The sequence below is a fragment of the Saccopteryx leptura genome, chromosome 2, assembly GCF_036850995.1.
Source record: "Saccopteryx leptura isolate mSacLep1 chromosome 2, mSacLep1_pri_phased_curated, whole genome shotgun sequence".
Classification (NCBI taxonomy): Eukaryota; Metazoa; Chordata; class Mammalia; order Chiroptera; family Emballonuridae; genus Saccopteryx; species Saccopteryx leptura.
The window spans coordinates 361,259,020-361,283,827 of NC_089504.1; the positions used below are offsets into that span (position 1 = coordinate 361,259,020).

At 53.1% G+C, this 24,808-nt stretch overlaps 1 protein-coding gene across 1 annotated transcript in view; it reads left to right on the forward strand.

The window, feature by feature from the left end:
• Positions 1-24,540, forward strand: part of SHISA6 (shisa family member 6) — a 274,644-nt gene extending 250,104 nt beyond the window's left edge. The window contains exons 4-5 of the mRNA XM_066364895.1: positions 21,440-21,592; positions 23,179-24,540. Of these exons, the coding sequence (XP_066220992.1) occupies positions 21,440-21,592; positions 23,179-23,735 (710 nt within the window). The 3' untranslated portion in view covers positions 23,736-24,540. The remainder of the gene's footprint in view (positions 1-21,439; positions 21,593-23,178) is intronic.
• Positions 24,541-24,808: the final 268 nt, after the last annotated feature.

Here is a 24,808-nt window from a genome sequence, read left to right on the forward strand (position 1 = left end):
GCTCAGTGTGTTCACAGGAGGGGAGAAGCCCCCGACGTAGGAATGCTCAGTGTGTTGACAGGAGAGGAGAAGCCCCTGACGTGGGAATGCTCAGTGTGTTAACGGGAGGGGAGAAGGAGAAGCCCCTGACGTGGGAATGCTCAGTGTGTTCACAGGAGGGAGAAGCCCCTGACGTGGGAATGCTCAGTGTGTTCACAGGAGGGGAGAAGCCCCCGACGTAGGAATGCTCAGTGTGTTGACAGGAGGGGAGAAGCCCCTGACGTGGGAATGCTCAGTGTGTTAACGGGAGGGGAGAAGGAGAAGCCCCTGACGTGGGAATGCTCAGTGTGTTCACAGGAGGGGAGAAGCCCCCGATGTGGGAATGCTCAGTGTGTTCACAGGAGGGAGAAGCCCCTGACGTGGGAATGCTCAGTGTGTTCACAGGAGGGAGAAGCCCCCGACGTAGGAATGCTCAGTGTGTTAACAGGAGGGGAGAAGCCCCTGACGTGGGAATGCTCAGTGTGTTCACAGGAGGGAGAAGCCCCTGACGTGGGAATGCTCGGTGTGTTAACAGGAGGGAGAAGCCCCTGACGTGGGAATGCTCAGTGTGTTAACAGGAGGGGAGAAGCCCCTGACGTGGGAATGCTCAGTGTGTTAACAGGAGGGGAGAATCCCCTGACATGGGAATGCTCAGTGTGTTCACAGGAGGGAGAAGCCCCTGATGTGGGAATGCTCAGTGTGTTAACAAGAGGGGAGAAACCCCTGACGTAGGAATGCTCAGTGTGTTCACAGGAGGGGAGAATCCCCTGATGTGGGAATGCTCAGTGTGTTCACAGGAGGGAGAAGCCCCCGACGTGGGAATGCTCAGTGTGTTAACAGGAGGGGAGAAGCCCCTGACATAGGAATGCTCAGTGTGTTCACAGGAGGGGAGAATCCCCTGATGTGGGAATGCTCAGTGTATTCACAGGAGGGGAGAAGCCCCTGACGTGGGAATGCTCAGTGTGTTCACAGGAGGGAGAAGCCCCCGACGTGGGAATGCTCAGTGTGTTAACAGGAGGGGAGAAGCCCCCGACGTAGGAATGCTCAGTGTGTTAACGGGAGGGGAGAAGCCCCTGACGTGGGAATGCTCAGTGTGTTCACAGGAGGGGAGAAGCCCCTGACGTGGGAATGCTCAGTGTGTTCACAGGAGGGGAGAAGCCCCTGACGTGGGAATGCTCAGTGTGTTCACAGGAGGGGAGAAGCCCCCGACGTGGGAATGCTCAGTGTGTTAACGGGAGGGGAGAAGCCCCTGACGTGGGAATGCTCAGTGTGTTCACAGGAGGGGAGAAGCCCCCGACGTGGGAATGCTCAGTGTGTTCACAGGAGGGAGAAGCCCCCGACGTGGGAATGCTCAGTGTGTTCACAGGAGGGGAGAAGCCCCTGACGTGGGAATGCTCAGTGTGTTCACAGGAGGGGAGAATCCCCTGATGTGGGAATGCTCAGTGTGTTCACAGGAGGGAGAAGCCCCCGACGTGGGAATGCTCAGTGTGTTCACAGGAGGGGAGAAGCCCCTGACGTAGGAATGCTCAGTGTGTTCACAGGAGGGGAGAATCCCCTGATGTGGGAATGCTCAGTGTATTCACAGGAGGGGAGAAGCCCCTGATGTGGGAATGCTCAGTGTGTTCACAGGAGGGAGAAGCCCCTGACGTGGGAATGCTCGGTGTGTTCACAGGAGGGAGAAGCCCCCGACGTGGGAATGCTCAGTGTGTTAACAGGAGGGGAGAAGGAGAAGCCCCCGACGTGGGAATGCTCAGTGTGTTAACAGGAGGGGAGAAGCCCCTGACGTGGGAATGCTCAGTGTGTTAACAGGAGGGGAGAAGCCCCTGACGTGGGAATGCTCAGTGTGTTCACAGGAGGGGAGAAGCCCCCGACGTGGGAATGCTCAGTGTGTTCACAGGAGGGGAGAAACCCCTGACGTAGGAATGCTCAGTGTGTTCACAGGAGGGAGAAGCCCCCGACGTGGGAATGCTCAGTGTGTTCACAGGAGGGAGAAGCCCCCGACGTGGGAATGCTCAGTGTGTTCACAGGAGGGGAGAAGCCCCTGACGTGGGAATGCTCAGTGTGTTCACAGGAGGGGAGAAGCCCCCGACGTGGGAATGCTCAGTGTGTTCACAGGAGGGAGAAGCCCCTGACGTAGGAATGCTCAGTGTGTTAACAGGAGGGGAGAAGCCCCTGACGTGGGAATGCTCAGTGTGTTCACAGGAGGGGAGAAGCCCCCGACGTGGGAATGCTCAGTGTGTTCACAGGAGGGGAGAAACCCCTGACGTAGGAATGCTCAGTGTGTTCACAGGAGGGGAGAATCCCCTGATGTGGGAATGCTCAGTGTATTCACAGGAGGGGAGAAGCCCCTGATGTGGGAATGCTCAGTGTGTTCACAGGAGGGAGAGGCCCCTGATGTGGGAATGCTCAGTGTGTTCACAGGAGGGAGAGGCCCCTGACGTGGGAATGCTCAGTGTGTTCACAGGAGGGAGAAGCCCCCGACGTGGGAATGCTCAGTGTGTTAACAGGAGGGGAGAAGCCCCCGACGTAGGAATGCTCAGTGTGTTAACGGGAGGGGAGAAGCCCCTGACGTGGGAATGCTCAGTGTGTTCACAGGAGGGGAGAAGCCCCTGACGTGGGAATGCTCAGTGTGTTAACAGGAGGGAGAAGCCCCCGACGTAGGAATGCTCAGTGTGTTCACGGGAGGGGAGAAGCCCCTGACGTGGGAATGCTCAGTGTGTTCACAGGAGGGAGAAGCCCCTGACGTGGGAATGCTCAGTGTGTTCACAGGAGGGGAGAAGCCCCCGACGTGGGAATGCTCAGTGTGTTCACAGGAGGGGAGAAGCCCCTGACGTGGGAATGCTCAGTGTGTTCACAGGAGGGGAGAATCCCCTGATGTGGGAATGCTCAGTGTGTTCACAGGAGGGAGAAGCCCCCGACGTGGGAATGCTCAGTGTGTTCACAGGAGGGGAGAAGCCCCTGACGTAGGAATGCTCAGTGTGTTCACAGGAGGGGAGAATCCCCTGATGTGGGAATGCTCAGTGTATTCACAGGAGGGGAGAAGCCCCTGATGTGGGAATGCTCAGTGTGTTCACAGGAGGGAGAAGCCCCTGACGTGGGAATGCTCGGTGTGTTCACAGGAGGGAGAAGCCCCCGACGTGGGAATGCTCAGTGTGTTAACAGGAGGGGAGAAGGAGAAGCCCCCGACGTGGGAATGCTCAGTGTGTTAACAGGAGGAGAGAAGCCCCTGACGTGGGAATGCTCGGTGTGTTCACAGGAGGGGAGAAGCCCCCGACGTGGGAATGCTCAGTGTGTTCACAGGAGGGGAGAAACCCCTGACGTAGGAATGCTCAGTGTGTTCACAGGAGGGAGAAGCCCCCGACGTGGGAATGCTCAGTGTGTTCACAGGAGGGGATAAGCCCCCGACGTAGGAATGCTCAGTGTGTTAACAGGAGGGGAGAAGCCCCTGACGTGGGAATGCTCAGTGTGTTCACAGGAGGGGAGAAGCCCCCGACGTGGGAATGCTCAGTGTGTTCACAGGAGGGGAGAAACCCCTGACGTAGGAATGCTCAGTGTGTTCACAGGAGGGGAGAAGCCCCCGACGTGGGAATGCTCAGTGTGTTCACAGGAGGGGAGAAGCCCTGACGTGGGAATGCTCAGTGTGTTAACAGGAGGGGAGAAGCCCCTGACGTGGGAATGCTCAGTGTGTTAACAGGAGGGAGAAGCCCCTGACGTGGGAATGCTCAGTGTGTTAACAGGAGGGGAGAAGGAGAAGCCCCTGACGTGGGAATGCTCAGTGTGTTAACAGGAGGGGAGAAGGAGAAGCCCCTGACGTGGGAATGCTCAGTGTGTTAACAGGAGGGGAGAAGGAGAAGCCCCCGACGTGGGAATGCTCAGTGTGTTGACAGGAGGGAGAAACCCCCGACGTAGGAATGCTCAGTGTGTTCACAGGAGGGAGAAGCCCCCGACGTGGGAATGCTCAGTGTGTTCACAGGAGGGGAGAAGCCCCCGACGTAGGAATGCTCAGTGTGTTAACAGGAGGGGAGAAGCCCCTGACGTGGGAATGCTCAGTGTGTTCACAGGAGGGGAGAAGCCCCCGACGTGGGAATGCTCAGTGTGTTCACAGGAGGGGAGAAACCCCTGACGTAGGAATGCTCAGTGTGTTCACAGGAGGGGAGAAGCCCCCGACGTGGGAATGCTCAGTGTGTTCACAGGAGGGGAGAAGCCCTGACGTGGGAATGCTCAGTGTGTTAACAGGAGGGGAGAAGCCCCTGACGTGGGAATGCTCAGTGTGTTAACAGGAGGGGAGAAGCCCCTGACGTGGGAATGCTCAGTGTGTTAACAGGAGGGGAGAAGCCCCTGACGTGGGAATGCTCAGTGTGTTAACAGGAGGGGAGAAGGAGAAGCCCCTGACGTGGGAATGCTCAGTGTGTTAACAGGAGGGGAGAAGGAGAAGCCCCTGACGTGGGAATGCTCAGTGTGTTAACAGGAGGGGAGAAGGAGAAGCCCCCGACGTGGGAATGCTCAGTGTGTTCACAGGAGGGGAGAAGCCCCTGACGTAGGAATGCTCAGTGTGTTCACAGGAGGGGAGAAGCCCCGGACGTGGGAATGCTCAGTGTGTTCACAGGAGGGAGAAGCCCTGACGTAGGAATGCTCAGTGTGTTAACAGGAGGGGAGAAGCCCCTGACGTGGGAATGCTCAGTGTGTTCACAGGAGGGGAGAAGCCCCTGACGTAGGAATGCTCAGTGTGTTCACTGGAGGGGAGAAGCCCCGGACGTGGGAATGCTCAGTGTGTTCACAGGAGGGAGAAGCCCTGACGTAGGAATGCTCAGTGTGTTAACAGGAGGGGAGAAGCCCCTGACGTGGGAATTCTCAGTGTGTTCACAGGAGGGAGAAGCCCCTGACGTGGGAATGCTCAGTGTGTTCACAGGAGGGAGAAGCCCCTGACGTGGGAATGCTCAGTGTGTTCATAGGAGGGGAGAAGTCCCTGACGTGGGAATGCTCAGTGTGTTCACAGGAGGGAGAAGCCCCTGACGTGGGAATGCTCAGTGTGTTAACGGGAGGGGAGAAGCCCCCGACGTAGGAATGCTCAGTGTGTTAACGGGAGGGGAGAAACCCCTGACGTAGGAATGCTCAGTGTGTTCACAGGAGGGGAGAAGCCCCTGACGTAGGAATGCTCAGTGTGTTCACAGGAGGGAGAAGCCCCTGACGTGGGAATGCTCAGTGTGTTAACAGGAGGGAGAAGCCCTGACGTAGGAATGCTCAGTGTGTTCACAGGAGGGAGAAGCCCCTGACGTAGGAATGCTCAGTGTGTTAACAGGAGGGAGAAGCCCTGACGTAGGAATGCTCAGTGTGTTCACAGGAGGGAGAAGCCCCCGACGTGGGAATGCTCAGTGTGTTAACAGGAGGGAGAAGCCCCTGACGTAGGAATGCTCAGTGTGTTCACAGGAGGGAGAAGCCCCTGACGTGGGAATGCTCAGTGTGTTCACAGGAGGGAGAAGCCCCTGACGTGGGAATGCTCAGTGTGTTAACAGGAGGGAGAAGCCCCTGACGTAGGAATGCTCAGTGTGTTCACAGGAGGGAGAAGCCCCTGACGTGGGAATGCTCAGTGTGTTCACAGGAGGGAGAAGCCCCTGACGTGGGAATGCTCAGTGTGTTCACAGGAGGGGAGAAGCCCCTGACGTGGGAATGCTCAGTGTGTTCACAGGAGGGAGAAGCCCTGACGTGGGAATGCTCAGTGTGTTAACAGGAGGGAGAAGCCCTGACGTAGGAATGCTCAGTGTGTTCACAGGAGGGAGAAGCCCCTGACGTGGGAATGCTCAGTGTGTTCACAGGAGGGAGAAGCCCCTGACGTGGGAATGCTCAGTGTGTTCACAGGAGGGAGAAGCCCTGACGTGGGAATGCTCAGTGTGTTAACAGGAGGGGAGAAGGAGAAGCCCCCGACGTGGGAATGCTCAGTGTGTTAACGGGAGGGGAGAAGCCCCTGACGTGGGAATGCTCAGTGTGTTAACAGGAGGGAGAAGCCCCTGACGTAGGAATGCTCAGTGTGTTCACAGGAGGGAGAAGCCTCTGACGTAGGAATGCTCAGTGTGTTCACAGGAGGGAGAAGCCCCTGACGTGGGAATGCTCAGTGTGTTAACGGGAGGGAGAAGCCCCTGACGTGGGAATGCTCAGTGTGTTAACAGGAGGGGAGAAGCCCCCGACGTGGGAATGCTCAGTGTGTTCACAGGAGGGAGAAGCCCCTGACGTGGGAATGCTCAGTGTGTTAACGGGAGGGAGAAGCCCCTGACGTGGGAATGCTCAGTGTGTTCACAGGAGGGGAGAAGCCCCTGACGTGGGAATGCTCAGTGTGTTCACAGGAGGGGAGAAGCCCCTGACGTGGGAATGCTCAGTGTGTTCACAGGAGGGGAGAAGCCCCTGACGTGGGAATGCTCAGTGTGTTAACGGGAGGGAGAAGCCCCTGACGTGGGAATGCTCAGTGTGTTCACAGGAGGGAGAAGCCCCTGACGTAGGAATGCTCAGTGTGTTGACAGGAGGGAGAAGCCCCTGACGTGGGAATGCTCAGTGTGTTCACAGGAGGGAGAAGCCCCTGACGTAGGAATGCTCAGTGTGTTAATGGGTGGGGAGAAGCCCCTGACGTGCAGAACCACCTTGGAATAAGCAGAAGGATGAGACAGATGAGCACAACAACCAAAACAATCTATGATTAACACCAAAAGCAAACGGCCATGATGATCAACACTCTGTTTATCATGACAGGGAACATCCTTGTGCGTCGGAAGACCAGAGGATGACTTTATGGGGATAAAACTGGAGTTTTATCTTCAAGAATGAGAAGGGTTTGGGGTGAGTAAGGAGGAGAAGAGCAGGTGAGGTGGGGAACGTTCCTGAGCAGAGCGCCACGCCGGTCACGGGGTTGGGGAGCGGAGAGGGAGACCGAGTCCAGGCGACGCCCCGGTGCGCTAGTCCAGAGGCCACAAGCCGCTCTGGACGCTCAGTGACCTCGACTGGATTTCTCAGAGTGTGTGACAGATTCCAGCTCCAGAAGGATCACCTGGGGCTTGTTTCACATCCCCTAATTCCTAATTGATGGGATGGGTGAAGGACCCAGAGTTGGGTTTGTGTTTTTTTTTACGAGTTCTCCGGGTGGTTCTTAGGGGTATTAGTGCAGAAGTCTTCCGCCTTAGCCCTCTAAGCTTTCATCCGCTGGTAGTTTGTAATATCTGCAGGCTCAAGGCCAGGATGAAATCAGCAGTTTAGAAAGAGTCACCTATTAGGAGTGTGCGAGAAAGGCAGTCACCGGAGACAGGGCAGAAATTTAGGATGTTACCATAGCAGTTCCAAAGTGTGGCGACGAGGCCCTAAGACTTGTGACTCTGTAACCAATATGCGAATTATCTCTTTGTTTTGTACTCTTGGGACCCATTGGTCAAGTCACTGTTGATGTCTTTGGGTAGTATGTGTACCCGGCAAACTTCCTATCTCACTAAACAGAAGTCACTTTTGCTATTCCGTCACTGAATTATCGCCAGGAATGTCCAACACCAAATTGCTCTTTCACTTCCTCCCCACCCCCCCACATAAACATACACACACATAAATGCAGGCACAGACACACGTACACATGTGTATATGTGTATGCACACAGTTTCTCTGCCCCACAGAGAATACCAGCCATTTTCCTTAGCAGTGAAACCAGGCACCAGTGTGAGGGCACTCACTGTCATCCTCGGCCACTTCGTGGCTGCAGAGACAAGGGGACATTCTGATTCTAAGAGCAGCTGCTAGCCATCAGTGGTCCACCAGCTCTCAGTGGGCAGGGGACCCAAGCTCGCCTCTCCGCATCCTTCCACTGCCTCCGAGCTCAGGTGGAGTTTTGTCCCTCAATCGTCTTGTCAGTGTATTGATCGATGAGTCCTGAGCACAAATGAATAGTTATGTTACCCAGCCCAATCCCCCGAGATGCTGAAGGCCCTGCCTGGGCACGGTGCCAAGGCCCAGGACTCCCTGAAGAGGAAGGGAAAGGAGAGACTGATAGTTGAGGGAGTAGAGATGTGATCCAGTGAGAAGTCCGGAGAAAGACAGGATGCATCCATACAGACATCGCCATAGAGAGAAGTTTCTGGCAAAACCACTGAGTGGATATTCTTCCTGTGCTTCGTACGTACATCAGAATTTCTGCTCTTTCCCCTCCAACATCAGCACCTCACTGCCCCCCCAATTCCATTTGTTACTGAGAACACCGTCTGCCCAAAGCCCCATAGACCACCTTTAGAATGTACTCGAGTAACCTTGGTCAGAGAGGGTTAATCAGACCAGTGCTGAACCAGTTTTTCCGTCTGACCCTGCATAGCTACTCTCTCCCCGCACACGCATGCACACGGTCTCTCGGATGCTAAGCTTTATGGATCACTTCCTGGGGCTCTCGTGTTTAGTGGGTGTTAATTGGGTTTGGTGAGTGGGGACTCCTGGAAGAGATCAAAGGGGCCAAGGAGAGTGAAGCTGAGATGTACTTATTGTATTTCCCAGGCTGCCTCAGGTGCATGTAGGGGGGACTGGCTGTGTCTCTCCAGCAAAGAGTAGGGGGCCCTGTCTACACAACTCTCTCTCTTCCTTTGGGTTCCAAAGGCCACTTCCTCCAGCTGTCAGGCCTGGGGTGGATACAGCTGCCACTCCTGTTAGTCCCAGGGCACCGCATGATGCGGTTCTCTGCGCCCTGTTCACACCTTTGAAAACAGGCACTTTATTAAGATCCCCTAAAACACCCAACTGGGTGTGGAACTGGTTCTTGTTTATACCCTGACTGTATCAGGTGGAAAAATATCCCCACGGTCAAGCAACAAATAAAATGGGCTATGGATGGCTAAACTTCTCAGAGCCTGTCACAGACATGACGTGTATCCAGGAGGGAGGACGTAGTGTGTAGAATCCGAGGCTTATTTGACCCAGAACTGCCCTTCACTCTCGCCACCCCCAGCCCCGGAATTCAGAGTAAGGATTTCAGGGAAGTCACATACACACCGAGAGCCAAATGCCGCTAGCAGGGCGGGGCCAAGCCACCGGAAAACACACGGTTCCTCCTCGGAACCTCTGCTGGGAAACACAGAGAGGCTTCGTCCACGGCCTGCGAGCTTTCAGACGACATGGCGTTGTGAAAAAATACAACCCAAGACCTAGTCCTTTGTCTGCCAACAACTTTGTGACTTCGGTCTGGCCACTTGATTTCTCTGGGCTTCTTCTCTCCCTTATGGAATGGAATAGTCACACGTGATCAGTAGATTTTCAAATATATAAACATTGGAACTGTTTCTCCGAAGGAAGTCTTAGGTAGAAGCCCAATATAGAAGACGGGTGAAAACCAAGCTGCTCTGGGGGGGAGGGGAGGCTGGGGACAGTGCCGAAGACACCACCCACTAGACCCCGTTTCTTAAACACTGACCCTTGAGGCACTTCCTAGGAATCCACAAGATGTCCTGGAGCCAGTTTGGGGAACACTGATTTGGAGGTACCTGTAAGTACATGATCTGACGTGACCACCAAGGTAGTCCTCACATGTAGTTATTGTCAAAGGAATGAAAATGATACACTGTCAACGGGCATACCATGGTCATGGATTGAAAAACTCAACAGAGTAAACATGTCACTTCTCCCAAAATAACATACAGATTTAAAACAATTCTTATCAACACGCTTGCAATACTTTTTGTCGATACAGACAATATTCTTCTAAAAATTCCTATGGAAAGATAAAGGAATGAGCGCGGCTAAAAGAATTTTAAAGAGGAAGAATAAAGTAAGAGAGATCGTCTACTGAATTTCGGGAACTATCACAAAGCTGCACTAATCGACACGGCCTGGTATTGGCAGAAGACTAGGTATGGAGATCCGTGGAACAGCATAGAAAACCCAGAAACAGACCCACACAAATATGTTCAACTGAGTTTTTCACAAATGTACAAAACCAATTAAAGAAAGTGAGCCTTTTCAAGAAATGACACTAGAACAATTTGACATCTATAAGAAAAAAACAAAACAAAACTCAATCTAACCTAAGTCTCATGCCTTACATGAAAATTAACTCAAGATAGATGACAGACTTAAATATAAAACTTAAAACTATAAAACATCTAGGGGAAAAAAAAAAACCACAAGAAAAAATCTTTGGGATCTACCATTAGGAAAAGAGTTTTTAGCACAATCGACAAAAGAAAAATGTAACAAATTGGACTTCATTGAAATTAAAAACTTGTGTTCTTTACAAACCCTGTTAAAAGGCTGACAGGATGAGCCACAGACTGGAGGAAAATACTGACAAACTAAGTATCTTACAAATAACTATTATCTAGGATATAAAAAGAACTCTCAACATTTAGCAGGAAAATGCAAACAATCAGATTAGAAAGTAAGCAGAAAGCAATCAAGAGACATTTCACTGAAGAAGACTTACAGATGAAAAAAAAAAAAAGGAACCTATGAAAAGATATTTTAGCATCCATAGGCCATTAGGAAAATGCAAATTAAAGCTACAAGGAAATATCACTACCCAACTATTGTGGCTAAAATAAAACATCGTGGCAACACCAAATGCTGGCAAGGATGTGGAGAAACTGGACCATTCATTCTTTGCTGCTGAGAATGTAAAGTGGTACAGCCACTCTGGAAAAGAGTTTGGCATATTCTTTTTAAAAATTAAACACGCCATTACCATATAACCTAGCAATTGCGCCCCTAGGCATTTCTCCTAGATAAATGAAGACTTAGGTTGACACAGAAACCTGCATGTGAATGTTTATAGCAGTTCTGTTCATAATATCGCAACACTGAAAACAACCCCCATGTCCCTCGACGGATAATTATTTTAAACAAACAGTGGTGCGTCCAATTCATGGAATATTGACTGCTCAGCAATAATTATAAAGTATGGATACATGCAACAACTTGGATGACTCTCTCGAGTATAAGGCAATACTGAAGATTACCTACTGTGTAATTTCATTTAGGCAACATTCTTGAAGTGACAAGATTGGAGAAATGACAGGCTGCAGGAGGTTAACAAAGGGGTGGATGCAGGAAGGAAGTGGATATGGCTATGAGCAGGCGACAGGAAGAATCCTTCCCACCATGGAAATGTTTCGGACCCTGATACTATCAATGTCCCATTCTGTTTTTGATATAGTACTAATCCTTTTCAAAATGTTACTCCTGGGAAACCTAGTTAAAGAGAACACAGGATATCTGTATTCTTTCTTACAGGTGCACTTGACTCTACAATGATCTCAAAGTAAACATTTTAATTTGAGAAAGCAGTGCAGTCAAGGCAACATCTATGTTGCTTTTGAATCTGCACTTTGGGCAGGGCTCGGTGTGGGGGGAGGGGGAGGGCTCCTTTCTGCCCCGCCCGTTTCAGAAGGCTGGGCGCTGGGATCCTCTGACTTGGGGCTCAGGCATGTCTAGCCGCTGATGTCGGCTGTCGATGAGGACCTTAGCTGGAGCTGTCAGCTCTTATATGGAGGCTTTGCTCCATGGCCCGGACGTCCTCACAGTGCGGTGGCTGGGATCCAAGGTGGAGTGTGCTGAACGAGAGAGCCAGGCGAAAGCCCTGTCACCCTTTTGCAACCTAGCCTTACGAGTCAGGCAGCGTCAGCCCTGATCACACTGTGCTCACCGAGGCAGTCGCAGACGCCCTCCAGCTGAAAGGAGGCGGAGAAAATACCCTTATCTAATGGGAGACGGGATGTTCTGAGTGAGCATGTGGGATTAGGCACAGAACGGTGGCCATTTCTATGGAACATAATGTGGCAGTCTCTCAAGACCGACTTTCTCTCTTCCAAATCTACAAGACTGCCCGTAGTTCCTGAGTGTACATGAGTCCAGCGCTGCAGAGAGACCAAACTGCATTTCTTTGTAGCAATTCCTGACTGCTGGAGAAGAAGTTTTAATCAGGTATTCACACCTAGCCGGATCAACTGTGACCTCGGGCTACGTCGAGGGGAACAGGATCACATCCTATACAAACAACCCTAATAGGGAGATGGAGAATATTGTAATACAAGGGAAGGCAGTTCTCAGAGCAGAAGGTTTCATTTTTAACCATCAAGGCCACTCTAGAAAGTGCCAATGCACACAGGTAGATTTTCTTTAAAAATTGAATGCCACGTGCCCAGGTACAAGCATCAAACAACATGGCACAACAGAGGGAGGGGTAAAAAGATAGACAAAGCTTATCAGGCAAATGCAAACGAAGAGAAAGGTGAGTTGGCAATGTAAATATCAGATGGAGAGGAATTAGAGGCAAAAAAAGAAGGGGGCATTAACTAGGGAAGGAAGTGTTACTTTAATGTGGATAAAGGGCGCTAGCCCCGAAGAAGATATCAGCATCGCAAACGTCTTTGTGTCAAATAATGTAGCTATGAAAGACAGAAGACCAATTCTATAACAGAAAGAGAAGATGACAGGAACACAACAGTAATTGGATACGTTAAGACACCCCCCTACGCCTTTGACAGATTAAGTGGGCCAAGAGCGCATTAAGATCGAGAGGAACTGAGTAATACATAGCTCGTGAGTCTGACTTAATAACTATACGTCAATTTTGTACTTACTCTACAGAAAGAAAATGTATTGCTTCTCTAAGTACTCATGAAACATTTACAAAAATTGGTCATCTATTAGCCCACAAAGGAAATCTCAATAAATTTTAAAAAAAGAAAAAGCAGAAATTGAACAGGCCTTGTTTTCTGACCACAATCCAATGAAACAGAAAATCCATGGCAAAAGTTCAAACCAACAGATCCAAACACGTTGAAATGTGACACCATTCTGCTCAAGAACTCTGGGTCAGAGAGAAAATTTGGGCTGCAATTACAGATCATTTAGGACACAGCCACAATGAGAACATTCTGTATCGGTGCTCATGGGACAGCGCCAGAGACAAATTTAGAGCTAAAGACCTTAAATTAACAGAAAAAGAGGAAAAACAAATGGATAGTTCGCCTGAAACCTACGTACTCTGATGGATCAATGTCACCCTGTTCAATTTAATTTCTAAATTAAAAAATAATAAATGGACTAAAGAGTCAGGCTCAGGAATTATAAAACAATAACAAACCAAACCAAAGAAAATTCTGAGGCAGGAATGAAGAAATTCGAAGACTAGAGTAATGATCGGAAGATAAAACAAAAACAAACAGAAAACAAACAAACAAAAAACATCCTGGCGCTAGTTCTTTGAGAAAGAATCCTCATACAAAGACATGGCCAACAAGCACAGAAAATGAAGAAGAAAGGGTGCAATTTCACAGTTTTTTGAAAGGAATGTTACAGTGCTGAGCTGATAAAGGTTAAAAGGCCCAGTGGATTTATTTTTTTTATTTAAGAAAAAAAGGACATGGCAAACAAATTTTATATACGATAGAAAACTTGAATGAGTTGATACAGAAGGAAGAAGTTGTCAAGCGTGCAAAGCAGTGTGTGCGGTGGATAAGGCTGTGCGCTCTGGGGCCAGCCTGCCGGGGTAGCATCCCAACAAGTGTCACCTGTTGGGCAAATTATTCTACCCCTTTAGACCTCAGTTTCCTTACCTCTCTGCATTGGTGGTGATAATATCTATCCCCCGGAATTGTTGTACAGTCAACAAAACGAGCCACACACTGCTAACAGGACTTCCCAAAAGACACCAGGCATTTTTTATCATTTCATTCCTTCCAGCTTCCAAAAACAGATATTTCGTATGTTGTATTAATAGTTTCAAACCTGATCAGGTGATGGCACAGTGGATAGAGTGTAGGACTGGGATGCAGAAGACCCAGGTTTGAAGCCCTGAGGTTGCCGGCTTGAGCGCAGGCTCACCAGCTTGAGCGCAGGCTCACCAGCTTGAGTGTGGGGTTGCCGGCTTGAGCGTGGGCTCACCAGCTTGAGCGCAGGCTCACCAGCTTGAGTGTGGGGTTGCTGGCTTGAGCATGGGATCATACACATGATCCCATAGTTGCTGGCTTGAACACAAAGGTCGCTGGCTTGAAGCCCAAGGTCGCTGGCTTGAGCCCAAGGTCGCTGGCTTGAACAAAGGGTCACTTGCTCTGCTGTAGTCCCCTGGTCAAGGCACATATGAGAAAGCAGTTAATGAAACAAGTAATAGTTTCAAGCCCTACATAGAAAGAGGGGACATTATTCATTTGACTTCACAAAAGCATTATCATAAAAAGTTGACATGTTAGGACAAGAAAAATATATAAATTTTTAAAGGAAACGATATGAAGTGAAAAATATATATATTTTCAGGTAGAATTCAGTGTTATCATAAAAGAATAAAACACCAAAATCAAATGAGGTACTGCCCAGGAAGAGATGAATGGTTCACTATGAGGAATTCTATCAGTCTACTTCATGACATCGCCAGGCAATTGGCAGTGTGTTGACCTAGAGGTGCTGCTTTTAGTTAGTGGCTTAAGGAAATCAGACATGGCCAAAAATTTATGTTCAAGGTTGTTTGGTGTGACATTATTAAACTTTTAAACATCCTGAATACACAATAATAGGGGAATTCTTAAGTAGATATATTAAATAAACCTATTATACTTGTTATATATAGAAATATACAATAAATTATTTTACAGAAAGGACTCCTGTAAAACCACATAAAATACTTTAAAGACTATTTCAAACATGGAAGTATATTTAAGATGTGTTGTCCACTAAGTATAAAGGAAACAGGTTAAAAACAGCATATGTAGCATTTTTACATATGCGAAAATTATACGTAATTATCTGTATCTATATGTACATATATGTGTGAGCATTTAGGTTTCCTTTCTTTTTAAACAGTTTCTCATGTTTATTTTATTGATTTTAGAGAGAGGGGAAGGGCGGGAGAAAGACAGACACATCAGTCTGTTCCTGCTTCTGCCTCGACTGGGGATCGAACCCGCAACCTCTAGGTTGTTTCCTTCCTTCTGCTACTACGAACAGGCTGCAATGAATAACCTTATGCGTCTGTTCTTTTTGCATAAGTATGAAGAGCGAATCACTATATCTGTCTTCTCTTGAAGAGCTATAACCTAATTCTCACTCTTCTCAAAATGAAAAATGCTCAGGCTATTCAGAGCAATATTAAGAAAGAGAGAGATAGAGAGAGTAAATGTATAGTAATTTATAGAAGGAGGAAAAACAAAAGGAAACACAATAAAAATGCCACTGTGGCGATTATGACTCTATGAATGGAATATGAGAAGTGTTTCTGACACACTGCACCATTCAATGCAAGTTCTCTCATTTTCTACAACAGTCTCTCTGATGCTGCTATATTTATTGCTTTAAAACAAACAAAACAAAAAAAAACTCGAAAACAAAACAAAACCCACAAATAATGAAACTGGTGTTCTCCTCGCCTCTGGAGGGTAAGCAGAAAAATCTACCTTTTATCTCCCTTCCTGGATTCTCTGTCCTTGCTTAAATTTAGATCCAGTATAGAATTGATTTAACCCCCCTGGATATAACTTAATATTCTGTGTTAGGACAGGAGAGTATCTTCTCGTGAGAAATTCTGGCTTACCTCCCTAGTCCACACCCCATTGAATAGTTAGTGTCCCTGGCTATTTAAAGAGCCTGTTCTGAACCAATGAAATGATATAACCGTTTCACTCATATGGAATGTTTTGTCTAGTGGGAGCACACAAGATGATTTGTCTTAGACGTGGCCGGAGATTAGAGCTAAGAGAAATCTGAACAAACAGATACCCTGTAGGCCTGCATTTAGGAGATGGCGATAAGAACAAGATTTGGGGGCTCATTGGATATAAAGGACAAAGGGAGGGAAATGGCAAGTGATCATTCAAGTTTCACACTCCAAGCCCACAGAACATCAGTACCCCAGAGAGAAGCTTGAACACTGGAGGGGGAAAAAAAAAGGATGAGCTCATTCTGGGTTTTCATAGTTTGGGCAAAGGACAGGCATTTCAACAGGATGTTCGTAAGCAGTTTAAACTGTAACCCCACAGAGCAGAGGGACCTCGCGCTAGAATTGTAGACTGGAGAACGATCAGGTTGGGCAAGAGGGTAGATCCCAGGTCTCCCCGAAGACACCTGAGCCTTCCGGAGCCCCGGCGTTTAGAGCGGAAGAGGAAGGGGAGCTAGTGAAGGAGCTTCGGAATGAGTGGCCGGGAGGTACAATGCCACGGGTGGGAAAGGTGGCTTCCGCAGAGCCAGCCCTAAGACGGGGGCAGAGCTACGACTCGTGGTCTAGACACACAAGCAAAGGCCCCCTGCCTCCTCTTTCCCGGGCTTTGATTGACAGTAGATGCATGCACACTGGGAAAACAAAAGATGCAATGTTGAATTGAAGCAGTAATGCAAGGACAAAGTGTGAAAAGCCAAAATCTTCATTCAGTTTTGGAAGCTCTTAGACTAAGTGCTGCGAACTCTGGGTTTTGGCAACTAGGACGCTATTCATCTTGCCGTTCGTTCCGTCCACGTGGACTTTTGCATTATTAATTGAAATAAATGTGTTTAAAATATGAGGCTGTGTCATTGAGAGGCAGGTCACAACCTCGAACCCAGGACTCCTGATCATAGGCAGTGGACCTTGCCACATCTCGGGACGCACGCAGACACCTGTGTATTACGACCTCAGACAAATCAGATGTAAGCACCTGAAGTGTGGTTCTTGGCTAACCACACCCTAATACCCTGTCCCCAGAGAAAGATCTACTTCCCCTGCCCAGGTCCTCACCCCATATTTATGTCTGTATCTATCTCTCTGTATCTCTCTGTGTATCTATCTATATATCTTGGGTGGCTCCTGGTCTCCACCCGCCTCCACAGACACCCACCCCAGCAGAGCCTCTCTAACGGGTCAGCCAGATCCACAGATGGGGGTGGGTCACCGTGGTGACAGAGAAGGCCTTAAGACAGAAAAAGCGGAGGAAGTTTCTTTCAGCCTGACCCATGCTCCCTGGCCTTCACGTTTCCACGGCATCGCCAGTCCTGGACCCGGCAGAGTGCTTCGTGGGAGTCGGAGCAGCAGAGCGGAGTCGAGAGAGGTGCCGCTGTGTCGGAGAGACAATGGGATGTCTACACACTTCTTTCCAGCTTTCTTCTCCACGGTTTTCAGGGGACCACCAGGATAACCACCTGGTTTTAAGCAGTGCTACGCAGCCCCCGCCAGGTGGTGAGAGAGGACTGAGACCTCTGGGCTCCATGCTCATTCCAGGGGGCTCCGTCCTAAGTTCTGGTGCCCGTCAAGGTGTCAAACACACCGCCGCTGGCTCCTTGAAGTGGAGGAGGTGGAAGGAGTCAGGCGCCCACCTCTGCCCAGGGTGCCAGGCCTCACTCTCACTTTTAGACCCGTGCACCCTGGTGTTCTGTCTCTGATGTCAGAGCGATCTCCATGCAGGAGAAGGAGCGGGACTCTTCCTAAGCCCACATTCACTTGAGATCCTGAGCCCTCCTGCCACCATCAGTGCCCTGTGTCCACAGCAAGGCGGGGACACTCCCTTCTGCCCGAGGCGACTTGTGCCACCATCTAAAAATGACAGGAGGCTTGGTAAACTCTCTTGCTCCTGCCCACACTCATTCAGATGGGATAAAACTCAAACCGAACAGGGAGACTTGAGCTTGACCCTCCTGGCAGAGGCAGAAGCCACACACGGGGGGCAGAGGAGTGTCGGCGCAGGGACAAGAGGGTTCGAAACCACGCTTCCCTCTCCGGTCACAGCCTCCTCCCACCAAGTCGACTGCAAGCTCACGTCTGGAACGGCAGAGCGAAACGACCGCTGGGGCCTGCCCAGAACAGGACGTTGACAGGACGTGAGGCCGCCACGGACAGTATGAACCACAGTCATTCTCCTCTCTTGGCTTGAAAGAAGGTGAAAACATCATTACATTTTAGTGAGAGAGAAAACTCAAGGCAAAGACAAATGAATTCTACAGCTTCCCTGGCAGGGAGAGACCTGTCAGCATTGAGACAGACGGACATTACAATGAAGAGGACAGAAGTGGATTGTTCTGAGGCCCCCCTTCCAAGTGCTAAGCTCCTAGTGGAAACACGCAATGATGAGGGGAAGGGTGTACTGAGAGGGTTCAGGTGGTGGGGCCTAGGGAAAATGAGAATCGGGAAAAACGGGAAAAGTCTGTTAAAAGGCGTGGACACCAGTTCTCACTCATCACCATTTCCAGGAGGGGGGACGTGGCAAGTGGGAATAGAAGGAAGGGTGCACGTTTAAAACGTCTTGGAGACAGAAGTGGGAAAGCGTGGTTACTAACTAAATATGACTGATGAGAGTCGATGAGGAGTGAGCTAAGATTAATTAGCAGAACGGGCGGGGGGCATCTCATGAACACAATCTAAGGAGTAAGGACAGCAGCCAGTGAGGACAGGAGACCGGGGAGGAGGCGGGGACTGGGGTCCGGACATCGAGAGCGGATGCGATCAGAGGATATGCGAGAAGAAGCGTTCAGCGAGCAGGTAGGAATGCACGTGTGCGGTCCAGAGGGAGGTCACCACGGAAGGAGTGAGTTTCGCTGCGGCGGCGGTCACAGGAGCCACGGAAGCGGTCACAGGAGCCGCGGCAGCGGGAGCCGTCCGTGTGCAGGGAGGCTGGGAGAGAGAAGCCGAGGGCAGAAGCGGGGAGCCTGGGGCGTGCCCAGGGCAATGCAGCAGCAGCAGCAGCAGCAGGAAGAGAAGCTGGAAAAGGCTAGTGCGGAGCGCTCCCCCATCAGGAACGCGCTGAAAGAGAACGCGCTGGTCCCCCACCCCCCCACCCCCTCAGCCCCGGGAGCCAACGCAAACACAGCCTCCTAATTGCAAAGAGGAGCAACCATGCTCTCCTCCCCCTCTTCCTACTTCCTTTCGCTGGCTGGTGTCAGGAGATGAGGGTAACTGAGACTGGTCCCTGTCCCCTGAGCTGCTCCCGGCTAAGAGCACAGGGTTTTCTCTGTACTCCTCCTGTGGCCCTTACACCCTCTCCCCAGAGCTGGCAAAGCAACTCGGAAGAGAGGAGCTGACCTGTGTCCGCTTGATTACCCCAAGGGCGTTCCCTGGATACTTATTTTGAGCCAAGCAAGAGGAAGACATCAGAAAAAGATTGGACAGCAAGGATTCTGCTGTCCAGGAAGCTGCGATGTTTGGAGACCAACAAGATCAACTCGAGTGAAATGACTGGAGATCGTGTAGTCATTAACCAGAGGGCATTGACTAGAAGAGTGACAGGGCCTAGAGGACTAGAAATCACTGTGGGCTCAAAAGACGTGACATTGTCACAGCCATGTGTCTTGAGTGAAGGGAGGGGTTGGCTAGCAGAGGAGTGAGGAAGGCCATTGCAATGGGAGAGGATGCAGGAGCAAGGGGACACGGGCAATCGTGGAGAAGGCAGAAGGCATGGAGGCCGGGCCCTGACTCGGTGGAGAAGGCAGAAGGCACGGGAGGCCGGGCCCTGACTCGGTGGAGAAGGCAGAAGGCACGGGAGGCCGGGCCCTGACTCGGTGGAGAAGGCAGAAGGCACGGGAGGCCGGGCCCTGACTCGGTGGAGAAGGCAGAAGGCACGGGAGGCCGGGCCCTGACTCGGTGGAGAAGGCAGAAGGCACGGGAGGCCGGGCCCTGACTCGGTGGAGAAGGCAGAAGGCACGGGAGGCCGGGCCCTGACTCGGTGGAGAAGGCAGAAGGCACGGGAGGCCGGGCCCTGACTCGGTGGAGAAGGCAGAAGGCACGGGAGGCCGGGCCCTGACTCGGTGGAGAAGGCAGAAGGCACGGGAGGCCGGGCCCTGGCTCGGTGGAAAAGGCAGAAGGCACGGGAGGCCGGGCCCTGGCTCGGTGACGTGTTTTGGAGAACGGAGCAAGAAGAGCATCCAGCAGTGTTGCCTCTGGAAGCGGTTGAGCTGACTGACGCCTGGTTGGGAATGGAAAGCCAACAGGCAAGAGGGAAGTCTGTTCTTCTCCAGAATGGCCCCACGCCACGAACAGGAGCTAAGGGATCGGTGGTTTGTCCCCAGCTCTGGGCTTCCCGCCCACTGCACTTGGTGGCACCTCTCCCGAGCCATGCCAGGGAGGCTCTTTCTGTACAGCACGTTCTGACCTCTCGGGGACGAAGAACATCCCCACCCCCTCACACATGTGCTGGAGTGAACACCAGCCCGCTGGCTGGGCTTCCCGGTCTCCAGCCTCCGGGCCGCGGGAACCGGCGAAGGCCAGGCGAGGACGGAGAGGCCGGGAATTCCCTGCAGTGAGGCTGCCCGTGAACTACGTCTAGGAGTGCTTCTCTGTGGGCCCGGGCTCACCACACTCCCGTCTGCGAGGGTCTAGCCCTCTCCTCGCCAAGAGGCGTGGGGAGTCACAGCCCTCCGTGACATCTGCCCGAAGCTGGAGTCTTCCCCTTCTCAACTGTCCCAAACCAAAGTGGAAATGAGTACCATTTCCAGAAATGGTGCGACGGCCTCTTCAGGAATACCCGCTGACTTCTTGCTGCCCCTCAAGGCAGTCAAGCACCAAGACATATTTGTCTTCCTTTCCTGGGTCTCCACTCCTTTCTGTCCTCCATCCTCACAGCCACATCTTCGCCCGCCCATACCTGCATCTCCTTACCCCCAGCTCCCCGATTGCTGGGCGCGTCCAGCTCCAATCCCCGGAGCCCAGTCCGGCTCGTTGACCTCCCCAGTCCCTCCCCTTCTCTCTCATCTCTCCTTCTATTCCGTCCCCTCCCCCACCCCCGCCCCAGGTCTGGCATGAAACAACATTCCCTTCTCTCTCCAGACTGTGGACTCTCAGGGAAGGGGAGACAGCAGAGGGAAGAGGTGCTAAGCACTTTTTACTGGATTCGTTCCTCGCACAGCTCAGAGGTAGTTGAGGGGCGTCGGGAGGAGATGGAGTAGGAAGACGTGGTTTGGCAGCCCCAGTGGCCTGTCAGGTGCAGGGCTCAGAGACACCCAGGCGGAAGGGGATGCATGAGAGATGGATGACATCATGGACGGTGGATGTTGCAGTCTCCGTGGAACTGGGTCTTTGGCCCACTTGCAAGAGTATATAGACAAGACCAGTCATTCCTCCTCCTTCAAACTCAGGTTTTTCTGAGCCAGGGAACTTGGTTTGCCTCAAACTATCAGGGAGAAGACAGAACTTTTATGCCCAAACAGATAACTTTATAACCCACACCTGTCTCCCCACTCCCCAGCCCATCAGACCCACATCTTTACCGAACAGCTCAGGGGGGTTCCAGGAGAAAGAGAGTGTCGTTCAAGCAAGAAGGATGCATTGCCATCGTGGCCAGTGGCAGATGAAACAGCGCCTGCACCAGGCGTGTTGACACCGGGCACCGAGCGTGAGGGAAACCGGCTCACCGGCACCCTCTGTGTCCCAGCACACGGGTGGGGAGAGCAGGACGGGCCGCGAGACGGAGCCCGGACCCTTCCCCTCCTGCCTCTCCTCGCTAACGTGACACACCCCTTTCTTCTTTTGCAGAGAAGCCGCGAGCGAACAACATCCTGACATCAGCCACCGAGCCCTATGACCTGTCCTTCTCCCGCTCCTTCCAGAACTTGGCGCACCTGCCCCCGTCCTACGAGTCCGCAGTGAAGACCCACCCCAGCAAGTACTCGTCCCTGAAGAGGCTGAGTAAGTGGGGGTGTCCCAGGCCTGTCTCTGGCACCTCTGTGACCTCCCCGTGTGTCTCACTCCCTTGCCCTATCCCTGAGGGACCGGGGTGGAGACCCGAGAACACAGAGTGAGGATAGCGTGGAAGAGGACAGCAGACAAGCCCTTCGCTTTGGCCCTTCTGGGCCTGAGCCCATTTTCCTTACAGACAGAAGAGAGACCGTGGACTTCTCGGGGCCACATTCCCGTGGGAGGCATGGGGGCGAGAACCTGTCCCCGGCCTTGTCCCCATACCTACCATCTGCAAAACCTGGGCCTTCCTTACTCTCAACACCTTGGAGTAGAGGGTTTCCCACACCAGTGTGTTCTCTGAGACGCCTCACAGAGACTTGGCTGGGGAGGGCCCAGAAGACACCCCCTCCCTCATGCAGCCATCACCGTCTTGAGAACCTGAGACACACACACACACACACATACACACACACACACACCATTTCTTCAGTCGAGTCCAGTTTGTCCAATCATTCCAACTCCGCGTGTGAGTCCGAGGCGGCTCTGGAGATGGGTGGGTTTAAGACGTTACAAGAAGGTACGCGGTGGGAGGGCTCTTCTGTCCTCGCTTTCCAACCCTCGGCCCTTCTGCTGCCATTTCCCCGCGAGTCTACTTTTATGACCACCCAACAGCAGGGCTGAGTCTGTGCTCAAAGCCACAGGTTAATCTACCCTGAGAGACGTTCAGCCCGTGAGCCCACATCAGCCACCTCCACGGTGGAACGGTGAGTTTCTGTGGCCGGAAGTGGAGCTCTTCTTCACTGAGTCCAGGAATCAGGTGCACACCTAGGACAAGAGTCTGTGAGTGGCTCGGGACGCAGGGTCCACCCAGCGGGGACCCTCTGGGGAAGCTGAGGGGCAGTCAGCAAGCAGGGATCTCAGTGTCTGTCTGTGGGAAGCCACATTCCCAAACTCTGGGGCAGAACAGGCTTGTGTGTATCCCGGGGAAGCTGAAGGGCTTGGCAGGCAGGGTGAGCTTGCGAGAGAGCCCCCTGGATGGAGACCAGGGTGGAGTGTCTGAAGGAGGCGCATGGTCACCCCAGCCTGCTCCTGCAGGGGGCGCAGGGGAGGTCTGTGCAGGCTTGGTTCTGTCGTGTGTGTGGGGCCGGTGCCTGTGCACTGGCTTCTGGATATATTGGCTCTTACTCCAGGAAAAGTGTTACTAGGTTTCTAAGTTACCAGCTGGGCTTTGGAGCATCTTTCTTCTAGCAGGAGCCTGCGTCTGCCACCCAGCTTCCTTGGAGAGAGGCTGTAACCCTCATGGGAGGCTGCGGGCTTCCGCCCCCCCCCCCCCCCCCGCCCATCCCGTGCTTCAGCAACAGTGGGGGGGTCACTCTGCTCCCCAGGGGGACATGAGGCAGCAGCGCTGGGGCAGCTCCCTGGGGCACCTGAGGATGCTCACGGTGGTCCCCGACAGGGCACCAGCATGCCTGGGAGCAGATGCTGAAGCCAGCCCCAGGCAGGGGAGGCCCGCACTTAACAAGACCTCTGGGGACTCTTTCACGAGGCCTCCCCGTGTCACCCCGCTGACGTCTGTCTCCGTCTCTCCCCTGCAGCCGACAAGGAGGCCGACGAGTATTACATGAGGAGGCGGCACCTGCCCGACCTGGCCGCCAGAGGCACCCTCCCCCTCAATGTCATCCAGATGTCCCAGCAGAAGCCGCCGCCCCGGGAGCGGCCGCGCCGGCCCATCCGCGCCATGTCGCAGGACCGGGTCCTGTCCCCCCAGCGGGGCCTGCCCAACGACTTCGACTTCGGCCTGCCCTATGACCGCATCCTGTCCGACGAGCGGCTGCTGTCCACCGAGCGCCTGCACTCCCAGGACCCGCTGCTGTCCCCGGAGCGGACGGCCTTCCCGGAGCAGTCCCTGTCCAGGGCCATCTCGCACACGGACGTCTTCGTGTCCACGCCCATGCTGGACCGCTACCGCATGACCAAGATGCACTCCCATCCCAGTGCCTCCAGTAACTCCTACGCCACGCTGGGCCAGAGCCAGACGGCCGCCAAGCGCCAGGCCTTCGCCTCCCGCAGGCACAACACGGTGGAGCAGCTCCACTACATCCCCGGCCACCACACCTGCTACACCGCCAGCAAGACGGAGGTGACCGTGTGACCGCTGCGCAGGGCCCGGTGCCGGCTGGGCGGGGCGGGGCGGGGCCGGGCCGGGGCTCCCCGCCCCCACGGCTCCCTGCCCCTGCGCCCTCTGGGGCAGGTGGGGTGGGCCAGCTTTGCCCAGACTGCCAGACTCTCTGCACGCAGCCGGTGGCCTGGGGGCCCCGTGGCCCGGTGGCTCGGTGGCCAGGCCCTGCAAGCTGAGACCTGGGATCTAAGCGATTGCTCGCTCTTCCTCTAGAGTTAAGGGGAGTGAGCAGGGGCCAAGGCCCAGTCCCCATCCCCACCACCTTCACCAAGTCCCGTTAGGGTCCATGTCTTCTCTGCCCTGCCCGAGGGGGGGGGGGGGGGCTCCGTGGCAGGTCTGTCAGCCCAGACCCCCTGGCCTGACCGGGTCGCGACGCTGCCTGGGTTGGAACTGGCCAGCAGGGACAGTCCACGGGCTGACAGAACAGGCGGCTTGGTCTCATTCATTTAACTAGAACCGCCTCCCAGGAATCTTAGTGCCTACAAACTGCCTGCGCGCTCTCCGCGAGGGGGCGCTGCTGTGTCCATAAGCACAATAACGATCTCTTCTGCCTGCGGGGGCTCTGGTCCAGGCTGAGTGGCCCTTCCTCTGCTGACCCCCTGCAGCCTCACCTTGGCCCCCTGCCTCTCCTCCAAGCCGTGGGAGAGGGACAGGCTCCCTTCCTCCAGCGGCCTCCGCACTGCTGGGGACCCTGCCCATTCCCAGCTGGCTGTCCCAGCTCAAGGTCCACTTGGATGGACCCTCTTCTGGGGCACTCTACCCCTCCCCCAGCCCTAGATGTCCCCCCCTACCCCTCCCCCCTCCGCCTCCCACCAGAGAAGGTGGGAGAGAAAGTAGGGCTTTGCTCTAGCCCTCCCGGAAGAGAGTAGCAATGAGGTGCAGGACTTTGGGGGCCTCACCCCGCCCACCCGAGCAACCTGGTTATCCCCACACTCCCTCCTCCAGGCCTGGAGGTCTGGTCTGAACTCTGACCGGCCACTTGGGCCTGCCTCTCCCTCCCCTGCTCTGCTCCCTAGAGGCCACTGCCCGCGGAAGGCCACTATGCC